Source organism: Lemur catta, chromosome 9 (genome assembly GCF_020740605.2).
Source record: "Lemur catta isolate mLemCat1 chromosome 9, mLemCat1.pri, whole genome shotgun sequence".
NCBI classification, from domain to species: Eukaryota; Metazoa; Chordata; class Mammalia; order Primates; family Lemuridae; genus Lemur; species Lemur catta.
The window spans coordinates 69,122,175-69,148,970 of record NC_059136.1 but is presented as its reverse complement, the minus strand read 5'-3'; the positions used below and the strand labels follow the sequence as shown (position 1 = coordinate 69,148,970).

General features: G+C 35.9%; 1 protein-coding gene across 1 annotated transcript in view; it reads right to left on the bottom strand.

Moving 5' to 3' along the window:
* The window catches only part of RMDN1 (regulator of microtubule dynamics 1), a 31,975-nt gene that overhangs the window by 3,326 nt on the left and 1,853 nt on the right, over positions 1-26,796 (bottom strand). Inside the window, exons 2-8 of the mRNA XM_045561543.1 lie at positions 24,710-24,827; positions 15,044-15,131; positions 13,321-13,480; positions 6,566-6,655; positions 3,344-3,399; positions 2,306-2,393; positions 20-50 (exon numbers count right to left, since the gene is read on the bottom strand). Coding sequence (XP_045417499.1) covers positions 20-50; positions 2,306-2,393; positions 3,344-3,399; positions 6,566-6,655; positions 13,321-13,480; positions 15,044-15,131; positions 24,710-24,827 — 631 coding nt within the window. The remainder of the gene's footprint in view (positions 1-19; positions 51-2,305; positions 2,394-3,343; positions 3,400-6,565; positions 6,656-13,320; positions 13,481-15,043; positions 15,132-24,709; positions 24,828-26,796) is intronic.

Here is a 26,796-nt window from a genome sequence, read left to right as displayed (position 1 = left end):
GAAATAAAAAATACCTTACCTTGTTCTGCCCTGTGAAAGTAGCCTAAGGCCTGTTAAAAACACAAAGAGCCCAGATATAATGAAAAAGATTAAAACACTTGATATAAAAAATGCATTTCCTTAAAGATCTATTCTTTTATTAAATATAAGTCAGGAAGTAAAACATCCTAAAATAATAGTTCTTCAATAGTGAGTGTTGGCCGGGAGTGGTGGCTCACGCCTGTAATCCTAGCACTCTGGGAGGCAGAGGTGGAAAGATTGCTTGAGGTCAGGAGTTGAAGACCAGCCTCAGCAAGAGCAAGACCCTGACTCTACTAAAAAAATTAGCCAGGCAACTAAAAATAGAAAAAATTGGCCAGGCTTGGTAGTGCATGCCTGTAGTCCCAGCTACTTGGGAGGCTGAGACAGGAGGACAGCTTGAGTACAGGAGTATGAGGTTGCTGTGAGCTAGGCTGACACCACACCACTCTAGCCCGGGCAACAGAGTGAGACTCTGTCTCAAAAAAAAAAAAAAAAAAAAAAAAGTGTTAACATAGCCAGATTGAGCATAACACTATTGAATCATCATAGGTTACGATTATAATATGTGGACTACTTTTGTTGGGAACTTGTACCAAACTAGCATCATGGGCAGAAAGGAAAGAACATTCTCATGTGTAACTCAGCTATTTTGACTTTTGTCTTAAATCATAACTAGTGACCACTGGTAAAAACTAGATATAGGCTGGGTGCAGTGGTTCACACCTGCAATCCCAGCACTTTGGGAGGCCGAGGAGGAAGGATCACTTGAAGCCAGGAGCTCAAGACCAGCCTGGGCAACACAGCAAGATCCTATCTCTACAAAAAAATTTAAAAATTAGCCAGGCATGGTGGCATGCACCTGTAGTCCTAGCTACTCAGGAGACTGAGGCAGAAGGATTGCTTGAGCATAGGAATTAAAGATTCCAGTGAGCTATGACCACAACACTGCACTCCAGCCTGGGTGATAGAGACTCTGTATCTTTAAAAAAAAAAAAAAAAAGCCTAGATATAATCAAAAGCTGAATTTATTCAGTAATACATAGGTTGTACCAGTGAATTTTTTAAAACTCCATTATTATTGAAATTACATACAATGTTAATGTGGGTCTAAAACTCTATTGCTAATTCTTTTTGTCCCACTTAACCTACTGTTTTTATAATGTTTTATCTAATGACATTTGATTTCTTAGAAACAACCAATTTATTACAGTAGAGCTATGTTTTTTCTTAGAAAGCATTCTTTTTAATAATAAATATTTCCCAACTGTTTTGTTTTGATGTATGTATGTATGTATTTACTTATATATATATATATATATATAAAAGACAGAGTGTCACTCTGTTGCCCAGGCTAGAGTGCCATGGCATCAGCCTAGCTCACAGCAACCTCAAACTCCTGGGCTCAAGCAATCCTCCTGCCTCAGCCTCCATGCCCGGCTAATTTTTCTATATATATTTTTAGCTGTCCATGTAATTTCTTTCTATTTTTAGTAGAGCCGGGGTCTCACTTGCTCAGGCTGGTCTCGAACTCCTGAGCTCAAATGATCCACCCGCCTCTGCCTCCCAGAGTGCTAGGATTACAGGCGTGAGCCACTGCGCCCAGACCCCAACTGTGTTTAATTATATAATTAAATATTCTTTACATCAAAATCTATAATGTAGCTTCCCAGAAAAAAAAAATAGCTCCTGGTTATGATACTACTATTGGGAGAGCTTTTAAATTGTCTATTCCCTTACTCCGAAAATTCTGGGACAAATAAACCCAAAAATGTTTACCCAGAAATTCTTTTAAATTTTATTTCTGACAGAAAAAAGGCCTTGAAAATATGAGAGCATGAACCTTTCATATTCATTTTTTATAAAAAGTTATAATTACTGTTCTTTTATCAATTCAAACATGTGCTTTATCTTCCTAAATGACTGTATTATTGTGTAGAAAGTATCTAAAACCTGCTGGAATAACAGTTGCTGTATTTATTTCTTGTTTTACTTCATGACTTTTATATGGTGCAGATTTCAAATAGAAAATGAAGGCAGATTATAGCCATGAGTTATTTTAGCTGACAGTATTCCAGAATTATCAGCCACTCACCTAAAGGGGGGGGAAAACCACTCACCAGTCATGAATATTAAGTATTAAGCCTTTGTGGTAAGATAGTTGAGCTGGATCATTAGAAACTTGCTCAGGTCCCTCAATGAATCAGACCTCTGTATGTGTGGACACAGACAGAATGGTGCTATGGTTAAGAAATTGGTACTAACTTAACAAAGGACATCACACTACCTCCTCATAGGTGGAACTAGGAGGAGTTGCAAACAGCACTTTGGCGATTCTTCTTTGATACCAAGGCATTTCAGCAAATGTGTAGCACCTACGGGGAAATAAAATAATATTATACATTCAAATTGTGCCTTCTTTTTTCTTCTTAAAGAGAATTAAGCATCTTAATAGATATTATAAAAGGAATCTTCTATTGTATGTTTAAACAATTTGCACTTTACAGGAATTAAATTTTTTTTTTGAGACAGGGCCTCTCTCTGTTGCCCAGGTTAGAGTACACTGGCACCATCATAGCTCACTGTAACCTCAAACTCCTGGGCTCAAGAGATCCTCCTGCCTCAGCCTCTCAAAGTGCTGGGATTACAGGCATTAGCCACCACACTTGGCCTATTTACTTCTCTTTTAAAAGACTTTGATGCAGGACTGTTTAGATGACAATAAATATTTAGCTCTGCAGACTACCCCCAAAGAAAACAGTAGCCAACCTGTCTCAAAAAAGATTCTTAAACCAACAAGTACTTAACACATTGGTGTACATACATTAACAGCAAAATAATAATCTATGTTGGACATAAGATCACATAAAAATAGGAAGATACTAAAAGCTAGATTATATTGTTCTTCAGATGAATGAAGATTATATTTGACATACTTTGAAGATGCAAAGACCCTCTTGGGGGATTCTATTAATACTATATTACTGTAGATTAGCCCAGTTTCATTTAGCATGGTAAATGAGAATAGTCTTTTCAAAGAAATGGAATTCAAAGGTCTAACAAAAAGTTTTAAGGCATTTTTAGTCTGTACATGTTTCTAAATGACCTGAATAACAAGGTTTAACATGATCATAATCAAATTTAGTATGTTCTAACAATCTATGCATAAGTGCCAGTTAACGGACTGAACACTCTATAAACTGTGCCAAATAATATTTTAAAATATTTTATATCTTGCTTTTTTATATGTAAAATATTTATACATACTACAAAATAAAAACATACTAAACACTACTGAAATATTTACTTAAAGAAATTTTCTTACCAAATACCCATAAGGTGAATTGAGGTGGCATCTTTAGGGTTCAGTTCAATTGCTTTCTAATGAGAAATGAGAAAATCAATGAGTTCTTTACTATGCTGAAGAAGCCATGATATAAAAAAAAATTGTAACCCTATGTTTCAATTTTTCTATTATAATCAATACCAACTTTCTTCGTCCTGATTCTTTAATTGATTAAATTCATTTCAATACACTATTAATGACTTGTACTGAGGTCACTATTTTACAAGGTTCAGAAACTGACAGTAGGGTCTATCAAGATGAGAAAAAAACATGAAATATACAAATGAATTTTATTTAAAAACAGTAATAATCTATAGCTTTCAATGTTTCTTCCAGACTAAAGGAAAAATAAATAAAAAGTCCTTTTTTGGCAAATCCTAGATGAATGCTGAATAGAGAGCATTCTTTCCTAAAAGAAGTAAAAGTACATAATTGTAGAAAGTCTCCTCTTGTGCACAGATTTTGCTCAACTTCCCTATCTGTATTTATCTTTTTTTTTTTTTTTTTTTTTTTTTGAGACAGAGTCTCATTCTGTTGCCCTGAGTGCTGTGTTGTCAGCCTAGCTCACAGCAACCTCAAACTCCTGGGCTCAAGCGATCTTCCTGCCTCAGCCTCCCAAGTAGCTGGGACGACAGGTGCTCACTACCACGCCCAGCTAATTTTTCTATTATTCTTTAAAGAATAACTTTAAACAAATTACTCCTCCTTTTATCCATTATTTGTTGAAAGCCACTAAGAAAATCTCACAGATTAATGTTGATCTTATTAAAAATAAGACTCTTTTTTAAAAAATTAAGACTTTCTAGTTTTGCTTTTCTATAAACCCACATTTTCACTTTCAGTTTGGTAATGTGTGAGATACACATTTTCAGATATTTATAATGGTTAACAACATCTCTGAAGATGGACTGCCAGGGTTTAAATTAAAGCTCAATGACCTAACTTGTTCACCTCGGCAAGTTCTATATTCTAAGTTTTCTCTTACAGAAAGTAATAACCCTACCTCATCAGGTTGTGGTGAAAATTAGACGAGCAAGTAACGGGAAGTGCTTAGTACAGTGATATCTTCTATTGCTACCGTCATTATTTTCAAGAAATAACACCAGGTGCTTGATTTATTACTACCATACTAACATTGCTTAATGTTGTAATAGTAGTATTAATAGTAGTACAGACAATGGCTAGAATATGGCTAACCAAGTATAACTTGGCAGAAATCTTGCTTTGATAATATGGGTAAGAATCAGCACTGACCTAATTTTTATTTCTGCTTTGATACAGTGATATGATATTTTATTTATATGGAACTTATAGTAACCTTTCCCAACTAGAGTGTTGCTAGAAAATTAAGCCCTACAAAAAATTATTTTATTCGCTATTTTCTCCATTCTCCTAAGAATGACAAAAATACCATTCTAGATGCATGGGGGAGAAGTTAATTCATCACAACAATGGATGCTTTGGGGCATTAGGGTTCAATTTTCTTATAGGAAGTGCCGAGAGAGGCTACTTTCAAGCAAACTTTTTTTTCTTTTATAATCCTTCATGCCATTAGTTTGTCTTTCAAAAACAATCCAAAGATGATAATTTCTTACTACTTTAGATGTATAATGGAATTTGGAATGGAAGTAGCATAAGTTATCTTTTTAGTATGCAAGTACCATATATTGTCATTTTCAATACATTTACACGTATATGTTTAAAAGCTTATACAAAACTTTTAAAAGTTATTTATAACGTTCTGTTTTTTTAAAGAGTATACATTAATATATTTACTGTAATTTTTCATTATTATTATTATATTGTATTTTTTTGAGATAGGCTCTCACTCTGTTGCCCCGCATAGAGTGCAGTGTTGTCATAGCTCAGTGCAACCTCAAACTCCTGGCCTCAAGTGATCCTCCCACCTTAGCCTCATAAAGTGCTGGGATTATGGGTGTGAGCCACCACACCCGGCCTAATTTTTCTTTACTAATATTGGAAATTATGTATTTCTATATCCTGAGGTACATAGTAATTAGGCAATTTATCTAATGCCACTGAGCAAATTACTGTATTTCACAGAATCTAGGATACCAAAAAATGTTATCACACACCATTATTTTATGTGCCACTAAGAAAGAAAAAAATGCTACCAATTATGCTGTAAGGTAACACTGATTACATAATGTAATCTGATTTCAATGATCTTAAACTCTGAAACATATAAATTATCAAACTGTAAAATGTAAATTATTAAATGTATATATATTACTATCAATGCCTGAACAAGAAAGGCTAGGTCTCCTGAATCCCAGTCCAGTGTTCTTTTTCACTAGTTATATAAACTAGGAATTGAGACTACAACCATAAAATTATGAAAAGCTATTTATATAGCATATCCAGCTCTATCCCTATGTATGTTTCCATCACTTTTTCTTCCTTAGTATTTTTGAGATTGTCTACAATATCAAAAGAAAAATAAATATCTTGGTTTTTTGTGGTAGGTTTTATTTTTTGAGGACACTGGAGTAGTGTCCATGCATGGTATAGAATTCTTAGCACCTAAGAAAGGAGAGCTTACTATAAATAAGTAAATTAACTTTAGGGGAAATACTAAAACACATATATACACATACATAACACACACTGAGAGATCATAATCTTAATAGAATTATTACTATTAAGAGTCCTATAGCAGTTGTGTTAGACTGTTACATTGTACTGTGCTTTCCAGTATTCAGGACCTTTGTCACTGGTCTTTCTCCCATGGAAACTAGGCTTGGCCACATAACTTTAGGTCAATAGGATATTACCAAGTGTTATGCAAGCAGAGGCTTGATAAAAGTTTGTACATTGGAACTTTTCCCTTGGAACGCTCATTCTTAGAGGCCAGTTACCATGCTTAGTAGCTGGGACTAGACCACTAAATGATAAAAAGACCAGTGGGGAGAACTCTTGCAGATGAGAGGCATCCTGGACATTCCAGTCCCAGCTGAGGGCCCAGGTGAATGCTGCTAAGTCACCTCAGTTATAACAAGCAAAGCAAAAGCAGCACTGCATTCAGTTAACCCACAGAATTGTAAGAAATAATAAAGTATCACTGCTTTAGGCCACTTAGCTATAGGTGGCTTGAAATACAGCAACAGAGATCTGAAACAAAAATCTGTTCTGAAAAATACAGACATTTTAAATGCATAAACTTTAGTAATTCATCAGTACCTCAAAATGTTTCTTGATAATGTACGCATTTGCAATTTTAACCTTGATGCCTTCGTAATCTCCAACATCACTAATGCAGATTGCATACCACTAGAAATAGAAAAAAAAAGATAATATTTTTAATATTCCATTCCATACAAAGTCAAACTGTATAATTATTTATTCCTTAATAGTCATTCTCATTCAACAAAGTTATTGAGCATAAAGACTGTATTAAATGTAGGGGAATATACAAATAAAAGTGGACATGGCCCTCTAGGAACTCAGGGATAGGACATGTTTATAGAGAACTATAATACAAGGTAGAAAGTGGTGAATTATGTAAGAAGGTCACCAACATAATGAGGAGATAGTGGATCATGTTTATGGTATAAAATTATTTTTTTTTCATAATTTTTAAATTTTTATATATTATTTATTTAGTTTTATATTATTTATATTTTCTTATTTTTATTTTTTTGTTTTTATTTGTTTATTTGTTTGTTTAGAAACAGGCTCTTGATCTGTTGCCCAGGCTGGAGAGCAATGATGTGATCACAGCTCACTGTAACCTCAAATTCCTAGGCTCAAGTGATCCCCCCAATCCTCCCAGTTTGGCCTCCCGAAGTACTAGGACAGGCGTGAGCCACCACACCTATCCCTGAGTATAAATTTAGAAGAATTTGTAATTGAATGTTGTTTTATCTCCTTGTCTTCTTTTCTAGGACCTGCTTCTGCCCCCATATCTGCAATGTTACAATAGGAACAGCCAGCAGGGCGCAGAGACCAGCCTGGGCAGCATAGCAAAACTCCATCTCTACAAAAAATTTAAAAGTTAGCCACGTGTAGTGGCATGTGCCTATAATCCAGGAGGCTGGAATGGGAGGACTGCTTCAACCCAGGAGTCTGAGGTTACAGTGAGCTACTGCACTGTAGCCCAAGTGACAAAGTGAGAACCTGTCTCAAAAAAACAAACAAATAAAAATAATAATAGGGAGGATCACCTAAGGTCAGGAGTTCGAGACCAGCCTGAGCAAGAGCAAGATCCCATCTCTACCAAAAATAGAAAAAATTAGCTGGGCACAGTGGCACGTGCCTGTAGTCCCAGCTACTCAGGAAGCTGAGGCAGGAGGATCACTTGAACCCAAGAGTTTGAGGTTGTAATGAGCTACAATAACGCCACTGCACTCTACTCAGGGCTCCAGAGCAATACTCTGTCTCAAAAAATAATAATAATTATTAACCAATAATAGGAACAGACATATTTGTCAATTGTGACCATGTCCCTATAGCCATAGTCGAACAATAGACAAACTGAGACAATCTGAGTTTCTTCCCCAAGAATTGAATCTAAAATATCCAAACTTTATAAACCCAGGTGCTGTGGAAAGTCACAAGACTTAATATAGGGAGGGGAAAAGTCTGCAGTGAAAAAGATTTCAGATAACAGCAGAGAGGAGAGACGATTAGGGAAGCCTCTGAGCAATCAAGTCAGTTTTTTCCCTGAGGCCCAAATGCACCTGCCCTTTGGATTCTATGAAATACAACTTTTTAAAATATCTATATAAACACCTCTCCCTCTTTTTTTTGTTTGAGCTAATTTCTGTAGAATCCTAATATTTATAACCAAAAAGATCTTAACTATCATAACTTCTGTTTAAATCTACTCTCCACCAAAATCTTTTGTATCTAGATAAGTTCACTGAAGTAAAATTTAAAACACACACACATATCTCTATGGACTATGCTCATTTAAATTTCCATTGGCTGTCACCCAGTTGCCTAAATCCAGTTGACTATAGGGGTCACACAGGGTATCAGACTTTGTGTTCTGATCTTCTCCCACACATCAGGGTCTGGATAAAATCATCTCTTATGCATTAAAGTATCATCTATATGCAAAGCGAACACAAGCTTATGGACAACTCCTAAATTATAGTCCATTTACATTGTCATTTACAAGACTGTTCATTAGTGACCATACTAGCAAGAGCTGATGGTAAGGCGGTGTGATCATGGGTGATCTTTATTTTCATATTTGCACTTTTTTCCAATTTCCAAAATGTCTGTTGTCTGTAATGAGTTTTCAATTTTTAAGAAAAATTTTATTGTAAATAGATATTCCAGCCAAGAAAGGGCAATAGATACTAGACTTAACCCTCTTGCCTGAAACACTAAGAAAATATTTAAAATATAAGAAATAAAGACTTTCAAGATACTAGCCATCAAGCAACAGTGACACCTGAGAGACAAAAAACAATTAAGGTGAACCCTACAATTGCTCTAGATAACTGCCTGAAGAGGATTTCCGGCTGCAGCCCAGGGAAGGCAAAAAGATGCCAAGCCCTGCAGTTTCCCTGCATTGAGGAGACAGAACTGGAAATCTGAGGAAAGCCAAATGTGTGGAGTTCACAAGGTAGAATACTGTAGAGGAGACAGATACCTAGAGCAAAAACTCCAAAAAACTGCAAAGGGTACCCTTCAGTATTCAGCTGAATAAAGATCATCACTTGCATGTGAAGAAATTATTAATATCAAAAGCTGGGAAAAGAATCACCCAAAAGGATTAGACACCCAGAGCTCACAAAGGGCTGGGAACATTAGTTGTGGTAAAAATTAACCCTAGATTAAATGCTGCTCTAGTACAGCCTAACAAACCTTTAAAAACAAAATCAATTGTTTCTTAGTAACTCAACCATGTCCCAAAATACAGCTCAAGAACATTTTTTGGAATACAAAAATATTCAGTACCCAAGAAAGTAAAATTCACAATGTCTGACAATCATTAATCAAAAATTACTAATCATGTAAAGAATAAATTTAGAACTCTACCACACACCATGTATAAACATTAACTCCAAATGGATCAAGAACATAAATGTAAGAGCTAAAAAAAGATAAAACTCTTAGAAGGAAACAAAGGTGAAAATCTGCATAACCTTGGATTAGGCAATACTTTTTTAGATATGACACCAGAGGCACAATCAATCCAAGAAAAAATAAATAAATTGGACCTCATCAAAATTAAGAACTTGTGCATCAAAGAACACTATCAAGAAAGTGAAAAGACAATCCACACGTGAGAATATTTGCAAATCATATATCTAACAAAGGACTAGTATTCAGAATAAGTCAATAAAAAGACAACCCAATTTAAAAATAGGCAAAGTCCTTCTCTTTGTATTTGTGTGGAAAAAAAAATTTTTTTAATGGGCAAAGAATTTGAATAGATACTTCTCCAAAGAAGATATATAAGTGCCCAATGCACTCAGGAAATATGCTCAGCATCATTAGTTTTTAGGAAAATGCAAATCAAAACCGCAATGAGATACCATTTCACACCTACTAGGGTGGCTATAATAATTTTAAAAAGCACAATAACAAATATTGCAAGGATGTAGAGAAATTAGAATCCTTATACACTGCTGGTGGCAATGTATGACAACATGCAGCTACGTTGGAAAAGTTTCAATTCCTCACAAAGAATTACACAGAATTACCATATAACCCACCAACCCCACTCCTAGACATATACTGAAAAGAATTAAAAACGAGTATTTAAACAAGTACTTATATAATATGTGAATGTTTTTTTGTTTTTTTTTTTAAGACAGAGTCTCACTCTACTGCCCGGGCTAGAGTGCCGTGGTATCAAGCTCACAGCAACCTCAAACTCCTGGGCTTAAGCAATCCTACTGCCTCAGCTTCCCGAGTAGCTGGGACTATAGGCATGTGCCACCATGCCCGGCTAATTTTTTTTTCTATATATATTTTTAGCTGTCCGGATCATTTCTTTCTATTTTTAGTAGAGATGGGGTCTCGCTCTTGCTCAGACTGGTCTCGAACTCCTGACCCCGAGTGATCCTCCCACCTCAGCCTCCCAGAGTCCTAGGATTACAGGTGTGAGCTACCGTGCCCAGCCTAACATATTAATGTTTATAGCTGAACTATTAACTATTTTCAAAGGTGGAAATTAACCAAATGTCCATCAACCAATGAATAAACAAAATGTGGTATATCCATGCAATTCATCCACAAAAAGGAATAAAGTATTGTTAAATGCTGATGGACCTCAAAAACATTAAGATAAAGATGCCAGACACAAATGATCACATAATATATGATTCCACTCATTTAAATACACAGAATAGATAAACCCATAGAGATGGAAAGCAGATTAGTAGTTGCCAGGGGCTGGGGCTAAGACGGAATGGAAATTGACTGCTTAATGGGAACAGGATTTTCTTTTGGGGTGATGACAATGTTTTGGAGTTGGTTGTGTAACACTGTAAATGTACTAAATGGTACTGGATTGTACGCTTTAAAATGGTTAATTTTATGGTACGTGAATTTACCTGAATTAAAAACAGCTATACACACAAAAACTTGTACACAATTGTTTATAGCAGCTTATTCATAATATTCATAATAGCCAAAAGATGGAAACAACTTACATGCCCATCAGCTGATGAGTGAATAACAAAAAAGTGGTATATCCATACATTGGCATATTATTCAGCCACAAAAGGGAATGAGGCACTTTCATTTGTTCGACATGGATGAACCCTGAAAATATTATGCGCTAAGCGAGAGAAGCCAGGCACAAAAGGCCACATATTGTGTGATTTGTCCAGCATAGGCAAATTCATAGAAACAGAAAGTAGATTAGAGCCTGCTAAGGAATAGGAGGAGGGGGAAATTGGGACTAACTGGTAATGGGTATGGGGTTTACTTTCAGGAGTAATGCAAGTGTTCTGGAATTAGATAGTGTGATGATTGTGCAATATAGTGATGAATATGCTAAAAACCACAGAAATGTAAACTTTAAAATGGTGAATTTTATGTAATGTGAAGTAATCAATAAACATGCTATAAATATGTGAAAATAACAATAGCAAGACCTATCACTTGCCTATAAAGAGTACATGTTAAATATAAAAACACAAAGCAGTTAAAAGTAAAAGGACAAGATATACCATGCTAACATTAATCAAAGCAAAGCAAGAGGTGGCTACATTAATATCAAACAAACTAAACTGTAAAACCAAGAATATTTCTTGAGATAAGGAGGATCATTTTACGATGATAAAGAAATATATTTCATCAAGAAAATATAACAATCCTAAATGCTTATATCTCTAATAATAGCACCTTAAAATACATGCTATAAAACTAATAGAATTGCAAAGAGAAACAGACAAATCTGCACTTATACTTGTGGATTGATTTCAACACTCCTCTCTCAATAATTTATAGAACAAGTAGACAGAAAATCAACAAGGATTTAGAAGACTCAAACAACACTATCAACCAACTTGACCTGAATGACACATTTATAAGATATTCCTAACAACAGGTGAATACATATTCTTCTCATGTGAACAAAGAACATTTACAAAGATGGATGGTGACGATGATGTGGAACCACTTTCTTAGCCATAAAACAAGTCTCAATAAATTTAAAAGAATTTGGACCAGGCCCAGTGGGTCATGCCTGTAATTCCAGCACTTTGGGGAGGCCAAGGTGGCAGGATCATTTGAAGCCAGGAGTTCGAGATCAGTCTGGGCAACACAGTGAGACTGCAACTCTACAAAAATTTTATTTATTTTATTTTTTTTGAGACAGAGTCTCACTGTTGCCCAGGCTAGAGTGCCATGGTGTCAGCCTGGCTCACAGCAACCTCAAACTCCTGGGCTCAAGCAATCCTACCACCTCAGCCTTCCGAGTAGCTGGGACTACAGGCATGCGCCACCATGCCCAGCTAACTTTTTCTATATAGTTTTAGCTGTCCAGCTAATTTCTTTCTATTTTTAGTAGAGACGGGGTCTCGCTCTTGCTCAGGCTGGTCTCGAACTCCTGAGCTCAAACGATCTGCCCACCTCAGCCTCCCAGAGTCCTAGGATTACAGGCATGAGCCACCTTGCCCGGCCTCTACAAAAAATTTTAAATACTTCCGGGCATGGTGGCATGCACCTGTAGTCCTAGCTACTTGGGCGGCTGAGGCAGGAGGATGGCTTAAGCCCAGGAGTTCAAGGCTACAGTGAGCTATGATCATGCCATGGCCCTCTAACCTGGGCAACAGAGTGAGACCCTGTCTCAAGGCAAAAAAAAAAAAAAAAAAAGAATGCATATTTGTTCTATCCTCTATATAAACTAGTAGTAGTTCTATTGGGGAGGGGAATACCAACACCTCAAGGGAACTTTTGGAATGTGTGGATATAGCATCTGGTTGTCACATGATTTGGGGGCTCTACTGAGCACAGTCCAATATGATAAAGAAATGTCCTAATCCCAAATGCCAATAACCACGGCCCCATGTCTCCCCACACTGTCTACTGAAAGACATTGTTCTAAACCAATTAGGAAATCTAGAATCTATTAATAGCTGAGTTACATGTGAAAAATGGTACTAAGTGTCAGTTGTCCAGCTACTACATTCCTACCTCCACATAAAACAGAAATATAATGTGAAGAAAATGAGAAAATACTTGTCAAGTGCTAGGAATAAAGATAAAGGCAAATCATGAAATCACTAACACTTTTGTTTAAAAATAAGCACTCAAAAAAGTAATTTGCCAAACATACTAATGAAGTTAGACCAAATGTTCAAGAACACAAAAAACTACTTCTTTTTGAAAAAAGGTTATAAAAATAAATCTCTTCCCTCCTTCTTTAAAATAAAGAATTTTCCTTCCTACATAAATTAAGGACAATAAGTACAGAACAATGTGCCTCTCATTGCATAGCAGCAGCTTAGTTACTTTAAGCAACTCACCTTATGAGCTGCAAAATTTGACTCATTTTTTTCTAGTGCTCTTTTTGCATATTCTAGGGCTTCATACACCAATTGCTTTTTCTCTTCTTCTGAGGTTCTGCTAAGCTGAGCTACATCACGTGATGCCCGTGCCAAACGCCACAGTAACTCTGCATCTTCACTAATTTGAAATAAAATATAAAACAACCATTTCAGCTCACATTTAAAAACTGTTAAAGGTTACATCACTAATGAATACATTATGGTCTTTCAGCTTAGTTAAAAGGCAAGCAACATGACATCAAAAGCCGTTATCAATGATACTAAACGGATTATTTTCTTTCACATAAAACCTTTATTTGCTAAAATTTCCTATAAAATATTTAATATTATTCATAAAATATTGACTTACCTATAGTGTCTAAAATACTGACTTCATTAGAAAATATCTTTGTATTTGAATTCTCTAAACACTTGCCCTACAAATCTCGACATACAACTTAAGGCTTAACCTCACTGGCACTGTGTTTCAGACAGCTCACTGATTCATATAGTACCATAAAATACTTTATACAGTCCCATAAAGTACTTTATAGACAGGGTTATGTTCTAAAAAACCAAGACTGCTGAATCCCTATCCCCAAATACAGCAGTTGGCACACAATAGGTATATGATAAAATATCTGTTAATGAATGAATGACTGAATCTAATGTAATCTTAAAATAAATCCTATGTTTGAATGCCATGCCATGATGCATAGCTTACTTCAAGGGCATTGGACTCCTTGAAGAACTGCCATTTCAATATAATTAGATGAAAAATGTTTAATAAATTATTAACCATAATTAATAGCCATATTGTTAAAAACCTAAATTTCTTTTTTATTAAATGTTTGCCTTTGAGCCTACTTTATATTTCTTTAACAAAAAAAGGTATTCATATACTAAAAGTAATGATAGTATTATTATTATTCAATGACTATATAACAACCAACTACCTTACAGCTTACTTTTCAAGTTATCACTGAAATGACTATAAAATGTCAAACCAGCCACCTCAAGTTACTGAGAGGAGTATGGAGAAGGAAAGATGGATCTATCCTGCAGATATTCAGTAAGTAAAATTGATGGATGTTGGGGAGAAAACTGGCTTTGGGGATCTAAGAAAAGTAGTTTAAAATGACTCAATGTTTTTAGTTTAGGAGATAAGGTAGATTAGTGATCTGGAAATACCACTTAGTTTTATTTGACTTACTGTGTAGGATTGAATCTCCCTCTACCTCCATCCTCCAAAAAATAAAAAAAAACCACTGTGCTTCTGAAGTGATACACAATTACCATTCAATGGTGGCACAGAATCATCCTAAATCCCACTGAATTCATTTAAATATATACCAATACGGAATTACTTTTTTAAAAAAGGAATGAGAAATACACAATACAGATAGATGAGATGAACATATATTCAATGACTACCCTGTATGATCCAAAGCAATATGGCAAAAATGTTTCAACTTTCCACTAGAATAAGCAGAACCACCTTTTCTAAATCAATGACATACATGTAGCACTTCTGTGTCATTTAATGTAAGAAAGAAACAGTATATTGTAAATTCTAAGAAATAATTTTGAAGTAAACACTAAAAATCAATTAAAAAATTTCAAACACCAAGGACCACTTTAATTGTTAAATAACAAAAATTTTTAGGAAACCACAAACTTAGGCTGATTATACAGTACCTACCTTTCCTTGTATTGGGTTAGCAACTGATAAAGTTTTTCTGTTTCTCCACTTTCATATAGGTAGTCTGCTTGTTCAAGGATTTCTTCAACTTCAAAGATTATAAAAGAAAAAAGACATAAAGTAGGTCTTCCAAAGTCAGACTGTAATAATTCTAAGAAACATAAATACTTTTATGTATGAGCAAATAAAATCAGATATAGAAATCACCTATAAAAAAAGATCAGAAATTCTGAAGAACTTAGATGAAAGTATAGAAGTAAGTATGAAGCTATCATAATAAAATATTTTATTGAAGTCATGGAAAATAAAGAAATCAGAAAACTTATTCTGGCACTGACTAAATATGACACATTTTTAAAAAAATGAAAATAACAATTTCCTGTGAGGAAATTATGGGTACATATACCCTTCACACAGATAAAGTCTTTGTTGTTGCTGCTATTAAGAGCCATCCATTGTAGAAAATGATGATAGAACTCATCTACTTACAGCACTGAATATTATTTATTTGCATGGAATGAACCACACTATTTTACTAAATCCTCTTTATGATATAACTTACATATACAGACACTGTTAGGGCAAAAAGAGTCAAATCTGAAATCAGACACTTAGATGAAGTTAACTACACAGAGAATCTGAAACTTACCTCATTGGCACTATGTTCCACAACTAGTTTATACATGACTACAAAATACACGAACCTTATTGACAATGTAATGCCCTAAAAAAATTCTCTACTCATTGAAAAAACAGTAAGTCTGAATTTTAGGAAATTCTAATTACTAGTAAGCAACATGTACACTTAATTTTGTTTTCTGTAAGGGTACTGTGTAATATTCCAATGTGTTCAGTTAAGTTTCTTTACTATTTATCTTGGTATAGTTTAATCACAGTACACTTGAAGTTAAAAGGGCTTTTAAGTTTTTAAAAAATTAAATTAGACCAGCAAAAAGAAAAAAAAACATGAAATTTGTGACACAACATGTAAGTGAAGTATTTTTTAAGTTAACATCATGTTGTAATTATACTAGTTAAGAAATTAAATGATAACAAAGAAACTCTAAAATTAAATAAAGATTTTTCTCAGTAATCTTACTTCAGTCTGATTAAGTGCTGTGAAGTTTAATAATATTCACAGGGCTGGTTAATTTTTCTAAAGTTTGTTTCCATTCTATTCTGTTTTATAAGTGGCTGATTCTCAAAGTGTGGGTTTTAACAACCCAAACATTGTTTAAAAGAATAGGTATTAGTCCTTATTCATTAGTTGGTATTTGTGGTAGGCACAATAATGGCCCTCAAAGATGTCCACATCTTAATCCCTGGAATCTGTGAATATGTTGGTTACGTGGCAATGGGGAATTGTAGATGGAATTAAGGTTGATAGTCAGCTAATCTTAAAATAGGAAATTATTTTAGATTATCCAGGTGGGCCCAATGTAATTACATGGGTCGTTAAAAGTGCAAGAGAGGGGCAGAAGAGACTCGGAGAAGGAGGTAGGACAATGAAAACAAGATCAGAATGATGAGAGTGTTGGTTTCGAATCTGGAGGAAGGGGGCCTTTCAGCCAAGGAAGGTAGAAAGCTTCTAGCAGCTTCTTGAAGCTGAAAAAAAGCAAGGAAAATGATTCTCCCCTAGGGCCTCTGGAAAGGAATGCAGCACTGCCCACACCCATTCTGGATTTCTGAACTATAGAACTGTAAGATAATAAATTTGTGTTGTTTTAAGCCACTGAGTTTGTTTCAGCAATGACAGGAAACTAATACAGTATTAAATTATTGATCTGGCATATTAGACTGTACACATGGTACATACGAGTAGCAAAGTTACTTTTAAATCTATTCATTCATTATTCTCTGACTCCCCGATAAGACTGATTACTGTCCTTAGCAGGATCTAGGAATTCTACATCTCATCACCCAAGTAATTAAAAGAAAAATGTAGAAATTTAGTGAATAACTGAAATCATTTTTGTATGCATTCTTTTATAACCTCTCAAATCACTTAGCTCGAATGGAAAAACAAGTATCACATGTACTCACAAGAAAATTGGTTTCCCTGATCATCACCTAAATGCATATTTGGGAATGATACCAATTGGATATCAGACTGAGGCGGGGGGTGGAGGGTGGGGGGAGGGGATGGGTGTATGCCTACATGATGAGTGCCTTGCCCACCGTCTGGGGAATGGTCATCCTTGAAGGTGCTGACTCGGGGAGGTGGGGGATGGGGGGAGGGGATGGAGGTATGACTACATGGTGAGTGCCAGGCGCACTGTCTGGGGAATGGACATGCTTGAAACTCTGACTCAGGGGGATGGGCGGGACATGGGCAATATATATAACCTGAACTTTTGTACCCCCATAATAAGCTGAAATAAAAAAAAAAAAAAAAAAAGAGGAAAAAAAAATCACTTAGCTCCAATTCCTTTATTCCACAGTGTAATACCATAAGCTACAGTATCCTGGCTTTAAATATATGTTATATATAATTTTTCCCTATTCTAAAAAGGAATTTCTAAAATCATACAGTGTGTAATTTACAAGAAAAAAGGACACTTACTATGGTACTACAGACTCACATAGGCACTAGGGTGGGAGCATGTAGACCACTCCAGATATCTGCAAATCAGTTGTTTTTTTACTTAATGCTCTGCACCTTCCTGAAAATATTTAAAAATAAGCTACGTTACTGACATAAAGAGACCATACTCTGTAAAATGGACTAAGTTTTAAAGTAAATTACTTTCAACTTAAGTAACAATAAATATCCCAAGATGAACTGAGATGTTAATTTACCAACAACTGTATAGTGAACTCTTAAATTTAGCCTACAATGAATATGTACAAGATCATAACAACTCTTAGAATTTTTCAAAGAAAGCAACGTCAATGATATGACATCCTACGTATATGTTAGCGAACTTTGGTTTTCTAGTTTTTCTTGCTGTTATTCTAGCCATGTGAAAGGTATCTAGACAAGAATGAAATGCTCTTAGATACTCCTCTGGCAAGATAAAGAGGTTTCTATATATAAGACTTAAAAAGTGGAAAATGTAAGTATCTAGATGCAAGGCTCTAAGTAGCAGAGACATCATGGAAATTTAAGGCAAATCTTTCACACCCACAATACTGTGTCAGCAGTACTGGAAGCAGTGCTACCAAAAATGCCCAGAAGTGTAACAATTAAACATATATGAAAGAGCATTGATCTCAGTTCTGTAGGTCCATCAATAAAGAGGAATTTTTAAAAAGTATATGGAAAGAAGAAAACTGAAGTGACGTATGAAGAACCTTTATTTAAATTGGGCACTTGTAATTAACTTATCTTTTAAGCATCTTACAAATGAACTTTCACACACATACAGAGTACTGTGAATGTATCAGCATATCCTTTTTTAAGGGGCTTTAAATTTTATCTACTTTAAAGAAATAATGAAAAAGTTCCTACAGGAGTTCTTCAGTTACTGCTAACGAGTGGGTATTTGGTACCACCTTGTGGTAAATATAGATGTTGCCGTTTAAAAAATCAGTTTTATACTCCCATCCAACTTCAATGAATTTCTCCATTTCTTTGTGATCAGCAGATACTTTATCACTACACATTTTTTTTTTTTTTTTTTTTTGAGACATGGTCTAGCTCTGTTGCCCAGGCTGGAGTGCAGTGGCATGATCACAGCTCACAGCATCCTCAAACTCCTGGGCTCAAGCAATCCTCCCACCTCAGCCTCCTGAGTAGCTAGGACTACAGGCACATGCCACCATGCCCAGATAATTTTTTAATTTTCTGTAGAAATGGGTCTCACTGTGTTGCTCAGGCTTGTCTCAAATTCCTGGCCTCAAGAGATCCTCCTGTCTTGACCTACCAAAGTGCTCGGATTACAGGCTCAAGACACCATGCCCTGACCTCCCAAAGTATGCGGATTATAGGCTCAAGGCACCATGCCCATCCCCACCACAAATCTTTAAAAATTTAATGCTGTGTCTTTTTTTAAAACTTCTGTAGTACCCCCATAATAAGCTGAAATAAAAAAAGAAAAAAAAAAAAAAAAACTTCTGCAGCCAGCCTGTTGAATATTTACAGTTCCCTTCAATCTTCAGTTCGTCATGATAGATCTTTGCTTATTTCATAATCAGCATACCATTAAGCGGCCTGTATTCACTGCAACACCGACAGACCCACTCTTTCAATACACAATCAAGATTATCGTTTTTAGCTTATGCAGTGTTTTTCTATTTTCCACCATTTTTGGCACAGAATTTCAACAGTTTATCCTTTTACCTCTTCAGGTCATATACGATAGTCATTCCACCACCATATTTTTTAAGATATTTCACTTACACTGCCGTCCAGTTTCTCCCTAGCTTGACTTTCTGTGCTACAAATAAATATAAATGCTGCTTCTTTTTCTCACTACTGTTATCCACAGCGGTATCTGCAGGCCTTTTCGACATTTTCAACATCTTTATACCACAGAGTAGAGAATAAACATAGTGAGTAATTCATGTACATTTTAGCCCTGTGTGGGGCATCATGGGGAGCCTGTCCTTGGTACATCCCCTGCACATGTGCAATTTTTTACCCTTGGTGAGCGTGTTTGTGTGGGGGAATCTGGGTGTGCACTGAAAAGATACATAGAAGCTGAAGGGAGCTGGGAGGTCTTTTTTCTCCTGGGGACACTGACTAAACTATGTGCTGCGCCTGCATTTTGACTGCAACCTGTCACAGGTGTGACATTTTTCATTTGTGGTGTCATATCGGCACTCAAAGTTACAGATTTTGGAGCATTTTGGATTTTAGACTTTTGGATTAGGGCTGCTCAACCTGTGTTAGTATATCAGAGGTACCAAAAATACCTTCTTTGATGAACTTACTTAAGAATTGTAAAAAATAAGTATCATCCAGCATCTGGATGCTAAATTAAAGAGGTAGAAGACTAAACAAATAGGGTAGTCACTCTATCCTCTTTCCTTTTTGCAACTTTTACAATTCAGGTTTATCCAAACATTTGACCCATATAATCCTATAACTACTATCTCTTCTTCAATAACCATCTGAAGAATGGTAGCTTTAAACCAAACCATTTTAAAGCTTGTGCTCTTTATGAATTTCCCCAGTTTTTCTGCATTCTTTTTCAACTGGGCCTCCTCATCAGGAGTCAGTTTTATCTTTATAAGGTCTGTTATATCATTCCCTCTCAGGGTAAAATACTAAGGAATATTACATTTATTCCATAAAGGCTGAAACTTATGGTAGAAACTGAATGCACTCTAAGATTCTTTAAAATATTTTCCATTAAATCAGCTACAGATAGACCAATGACCCAATTAATGCAATCTTTCATTTTAACCACCTCGTAGCCATAGGTAAACGATTTTCCCCCCAAAGAGGGCCTCACTCTGTTGCCCAGACTGGAGTGCAGTGACATGCAATCACAGCTCACTGCAACCTCCAACTCTGTGGCTCAAGCAATCCTCCTCTCAGCCTCCCAAGTAGCTACAGGTACATAATACCATGCCTGGCTAATTCTTTTTTTATTTGTAGAGACAGGGTCTCACTATGTTACCCAGGCTGGTCTCAAATTCCTGGCCTCAAGTGATTCTCCTGCCTCAGCCTCCCAAAGTGCTGGGATTACAGGCATGAGCCACTGTACCCAGCCAGGAATCACTTTTTTGTGAATTTTTTTTCCCACAGTTCAGGATCTTTATTGGTTCCTATATATGAGTCCAGATCCTCCACAGGGACACCAGCAATGATAACTCTACTCCACATAGGAACACGTGAATCTCCATGCTTTCTAAGGATCTACCCATGACAACTTTCAGAGTGAAAAGTCTTTGCCCAATGAAGAAACGAAATCAGGCAGTTATCTAGGCTACAGCCACTTCCAATAACATGTTTTTTGGGGAATGCATTCAACTTCTAGGATACTTAATTTAAGATATCCACTGGGTTGGAATCTATCATTTTGTAGGGGAGATAATACAGGGTAATACTGGAAATTATTAATTTAAAGAAGGCCGGGCGTGGTGGCTCACGCCTGTAATCCTAGCCCTCTGGGAGGCCGAGGTGGGCAGATTGTTTGAGCTCAGGAGTTCGAGACCAGCCTGAGCAAGAACGAGACCCCGTCTCTACTAAAAATAGAAAGAAATTATATGGACAGCTAAAATATATATAGAAAAATTAGCCGGGCATGGTGGCGCATGCCTGTAGTCCCAGCTACTCGGGAGGCTGAGGCAGTAGGATCGCTTAAGCCCAGGAGTTTGAGGTTGCTGTGAGCTAGACTGACGCCATGGCACTCTAGCCCAGGTAACAGAGTGAGACTCTGTCTCAAAAAAAAAAAAAATTTAAAGATGAACACATTTTGCTGAACTACATCATGGTATATTACTTTTCCTGGACGTATGCCTGCTGTGATAATCATTAGGTTGGAGTTTGCAGTGACATGGTAATCTTTGCTGGAAATGATACTTGGCATTTTTATGAAAGGGCTGCCATGTTGAAGATCCACTGTCTCACCCTTTCATTTGCCTTCATCAACATCTACAAACACAAGTTCGTAACTCAAAACTTTTAGTAAGCTGCTGATAGCACACACCATACCAACAGATTCAGTTCTCATAACAGAGATCTTATTATGATGAACAGCCTCCTCTGAAATGAAATTCTAAGTTCACACTTCACTGTCACCATCTTGAAACAGGGGTGAAGGGCCAGCTGCCCCTGAGTAGGATGTGTGCTCCCTGGTAGAGACACAGAGTCATCCCCAGGCAAAGAAAATTCACTCCCACAGCCCTATTCTTGAGCTGGTCTGTAGAACTTCCCCAGTTCAGCTCATGGTAGATCACTCAAGAAGCAGAGAAAGAGAAAGGAGGAAAGCAGCTCAAAAGCTCACTGAAGTCTGAAAAAACTGTTGATCATCTCACACCCCCTCACCCTCTACTGCTGTGGCTGCGCAAGGCCTTGTCAAGCCTGTGCAGGCCTCACCCTAGGCTAGCACCTGAAAATGTTATTTTTAATTTAATGAATATATAATAATTTTTTATGTCATTAAGTCACTCTGAAAAATTGACTATAATCATTAAGGCTAAAAGTAATACTGGCTTTGTCTTTCAAGGTGCCATATTTGGTTATTCAGGGAAGGACTAAATCTTTGCAATCATTTCTATAACGGTGCTAAACACACTAAAACTAAGTATGATAGATGTAAAGAGAAATAAAGAGATAAGAGTTCTAACCTTTAATACTTTGAGTTTGAAGAGGTTTAACTCTGTGAGTTTTTTTCCAAAAATTAATACTATAATGTGACTTGTCCTAACTCCTTTACAAGGTTGCTGTGAGACAGTTATGGTGAAAAGTCTAGGGAGCTTTAAAAGATAAATTATTAAGTAATTGCCAAAAGATGTCATTGAGCTAGTGACAAAACCAAGTCTTCCGATTTGTCCTTCTTCATGAAAATGATACATTAAAAAAAAAAGGAAAGAAAAACATAGTAGTTCTTAATTATCTGCTTTTTTACAGAAAAGATAATCGTGGATAAAAGAAATCAATAGATAACTAAGTAACCTTTATGTTACAGTCTCAAATCCTCCTTTTACCAGAACTTTAATAAGAGTAGCTATTCAAAATCGAATCTCTGCTTCTTTCCCCAATTACCTTCTCCTTTATAATTTAAAAGTGAGGATTATCAAAAACAAAAGGACCTAACCAATTAACTAAAATGGTATTTCTATGACATACTAAAAGTTTGGCTCACTTCTGTTTTAACTAAATTTAATTTTTAAAAAAATTGTCAAGTCTTAATATATGTTTACTTATCTATATTATGTTAAACAAGAGATATGATGGAGTTTTTTCACTTTTCAACCACTTGATATTTGGTACCAAGGTGCATTCAATTTGTAAATGAAATATTAGGTTATTAAGTATGGAATGTCTGGTTTCCTTAATACTAAGTTTGACAATTGATATCTCTGACATTTCACTTTGACACTTCTTGTTTTATTTTTATTGGCAAAGTATATCTTCATTCGTTCAAACACATGGTTTGGCTTGTGATTATCTTTCAAAATTTTTTTTTAGAGCAATTTTTGTGAAACCATGGATAAGTCAATAATTCATGTCATTTTTGAATATGAATTCCATCCTAGAACCAATGTGGTGCAGACAGCTCGAAATATCAAGAAAGTGTTTGGGAAGGATGTGGCTAATGAACTCACAGCACTTTGATGGTTTGAGAAGTTCCATTCTGGTAATTTTAATCTTGAAAATGAGCCATGTGGGTGACCTGAGACCAAGGCAGATAACGATGAGCTGAAAGCTACAGTGGAAGCAAATCCACCTCAACCCATGTGTGAATTAGCAGCAAGGTCTGACATTACTATTCCAACAATATTGGGCCATTTGAAACAAATCAGTAAGGTCAAGAAGCTGGATAGATGAGTACCACATGAATTAAATGAACATTAAAAGAGAAATTGTCTTGAAACTTGCCTTTCTTTGCTGTCACGCCATAAAGGTGAATCATTTCTACACCGTATCGTTACGTGTGATGAAAAATGGATTTTTTTTTGACAATGCCAAGTGTTTGGCACAATGGCTGGATAAAGACGAAGTGCCAAAACAACAGTCCAAAACCGAATATTCATCAAAAAAAAAAAGCTAATGGTGTTTGTTTGGTGGTCCAGTGCTGGTATTATCCACTACAGCTTCATGAAACCTGGTTAAACAATTACAGCAGATGTGTGCTGCAGCCAATTGGGTGAAATGATAAGGATGCTTGCAATTGAGCAGCCAAGATTGGTCAATAGAGACAAGACAATCCTCTTGCAAGACCACATGTTGCAAAAAAACAACATTGCTCAAACTACAGAAGCTGGACATGGAAACACTTTTATCTGTCATCATATTCACCAGACCTTGTACCAGCTGACTAGCACTTCTTCCAGGCTTTGGACCACTTCTTGCAAGGGAAAATATTCAATTCTCAACAAACTATGGAAAATTCCTTTCACAATTTCATCGCCACTCACTCTCTAGGCTTCTTTACTGCTGGCATAACCAAGTTACCATTAAGATGGCAAAGCTGTGTTGGTAATTTAGGTACATACTTTAACTGTACTGCTTCTTGTTTGAGAGATAATAAACTTTTGATTTGGAATCCGACATTTCACATTTAATGACGCAATACTTCTATCTCAAAGTTCTAGAGATTTTCCTTAACTAGATCAAGAAGAGTACAATACACATTGGTGCTGAAGAAAAAAAATAATCATTTTGTCATTATAAAGCAAGGGTTGGAAAATTTTTTCAATGAAGATCCAAAGAGTAAATATTTTAGGCTTTGTGGGCAACACATGGTCTCTATGGCATGTTCTCCACTGCCCAGCCCCACGCAACAATTCCTCAACCCTTTAAAAATGTAAAAAATATTCTTAATTCTTAGCTTAAGGGTCCTGCAAAAATATAAAGTATTAATAAAGCATTTGAAACTCTATTAATAGTTTCAAGAAAATTTTTTTATAATATCAGAGTGACAAGTACAGAAAAAGAGAACATAATTTAGACTATAACAATGTTAACTGCATTATCTGTTCAAAAATAATTGTAAGTTATTAACAAAATAAAAAACAAAAACTCTTAGGTGTTCCAGATATTAGGCTTACCTTTGGCTGTAGCATTAACCACAGCACCCTGAGAAATGACTTGATAAGTTTCAAAACCCAAATAAGACAAGGCTGAGACTAAAAGGCCTCTTTTGAAAGTTCCTGGGTTTCCCAGTACCTATGGAAATAATTATGGTCAGAGTTATCAAACTTAGAAAATTGGAAGGAACTTCCACCTCAAGCAAAAATTACATCAATTTCCTCCCACCTCAAAACAGTCAATCATAAGAATACTGGAAGCTCAAAAATTAATCAGATTCTTCAGTAAAACTACTTTAAACCATACCTTAAGAAAAAGATTTTGCCTAAGAGTAGTAGCTCATCTAAAAATCACACTCATGCTGATAAGTGCTAAAGAGGAAGATCTGCAATTTGCTTGCAAATTTATGGATATTACAAATTATATGAAATAAAATATGAGAAACCAATATATAATATCTTACAAATAAACAAGATGAAGAATAATATAGTAATTACTGCACATAAAAAATGTACACGGCTTTACGTGAAGGTATCATCAAAAGTGACCCATGAAAGCCACATTTTAAAATAATGAATAAAGAGTATATCGAAACACATCTGGAAATTAATATTCATAATTATGGCTAGATTCTTGAGACTATGAGAAAGGAGATATATATGGATGTCAATTTTTTTCTCTTTAACATAGCATAATTTTTCCTTCTGTTGAATCATTCCTATCAGCATAAAAACAAGCTACACTATCTTTGTTAAGCTGTAATTTCTCCTTTCTTTTGAAAACAACGCTTCCCCGTGACTTCTTATTTCCCTTCAGTATCATTCCCCAACTCCTCTTTCTGGTAAAACTCTTCAAAAAGATTGTCAGCACTGTCTCTACTTCCTTTCTTCCCATTCTCTTTTGAACCCATACAAATCACACTTTTATCTCCACAACTCCATTAATGGCACTTTAGTTCATGTCACCTAAGATGATGCTATTTCCTATGGTCAATTCTGAATTTTCATCTTACTTGACCTATCAACAGCATTTGACATTTGGTCACTTCCTCCCTTTAAAAAAAAAACCATAAATGAGTTTAAATTTTTTTAAACAGCTTTACTTTACTGAGATACAGCTGACATAAATAAACATACCTAAAGAAAATATTTATTCAAGAATAGGCACTGCAATGGGAATACATGTGCCATAGTAAACTATGTGCATGTTCAGAGAGGTAAAGGAAGACAAAGGTTTTTAAAGGAAAAGTTAGGAGGATTATATGATTATTTTGAGATAATTATTCTTGACTACAAGGATCAATAATGAAGGTGGTGCCAGTCCAAGGTCAGCCAAGCAGTCGCTGGGCAGATGCCCTCGCAGAAGTGTTTTTATGTAGGGTTGCAATGGCCTTTGTGATAGGTTGTGGTAGACCTTTGTGATAGTTTTTGCAGTCTTCCGTGATAGTTTTTGTTATCAAATATTCATGCACGAGAATGCTCCCTTCATAGCCTTCAAGTTCTGTATGTCAGGGATTTTGTTTTTATTTTATTATTTATTTTTTTAGAGACAGGGTCTCACTCAAATTGCCTAGGCTGGAGTACAGTGGCACAATCAGAGCTCACTGTAACCTTGAACTCCTGCGCTCAAGTGATCCTCCCAACCTCCACCTACCAAGTAACTAGAAATTCAGGCATGTGCCACCACACCTAGTTAATTTTTTAAATTAATTAATTAATTTCATTAGTTAGTTATTCGAGACAGGGTCTCACTCTGTTGTCCAGACTAGAATGCAGTGGCAACCTCAAACTCCCGTGCTCAAGTGATCCTCCTGCCTCAGCCTCTGGAGTAGCTGGGACTATTGGCATGTGCCACCACAGTCGGCTAAATTTTGTATGGGGTCTCACTGTGTTTCTCAGGCTGGTCTCATACTCTTGGCCTCAAGGGATCCTCCTGCTTCAGCCTCCAAAATAATGGAATTACAGGCATGAACCACCACACCCAGCCTGTCAGGATTTTTTTTTTAACACAAATGATTCGATTTTGACTCTGACAACTTTCACAGGGTTTCTGTTTCTTATGTTCACTACTATATTCCCAGACCTTAGAACAGAGCCTGACATATAGC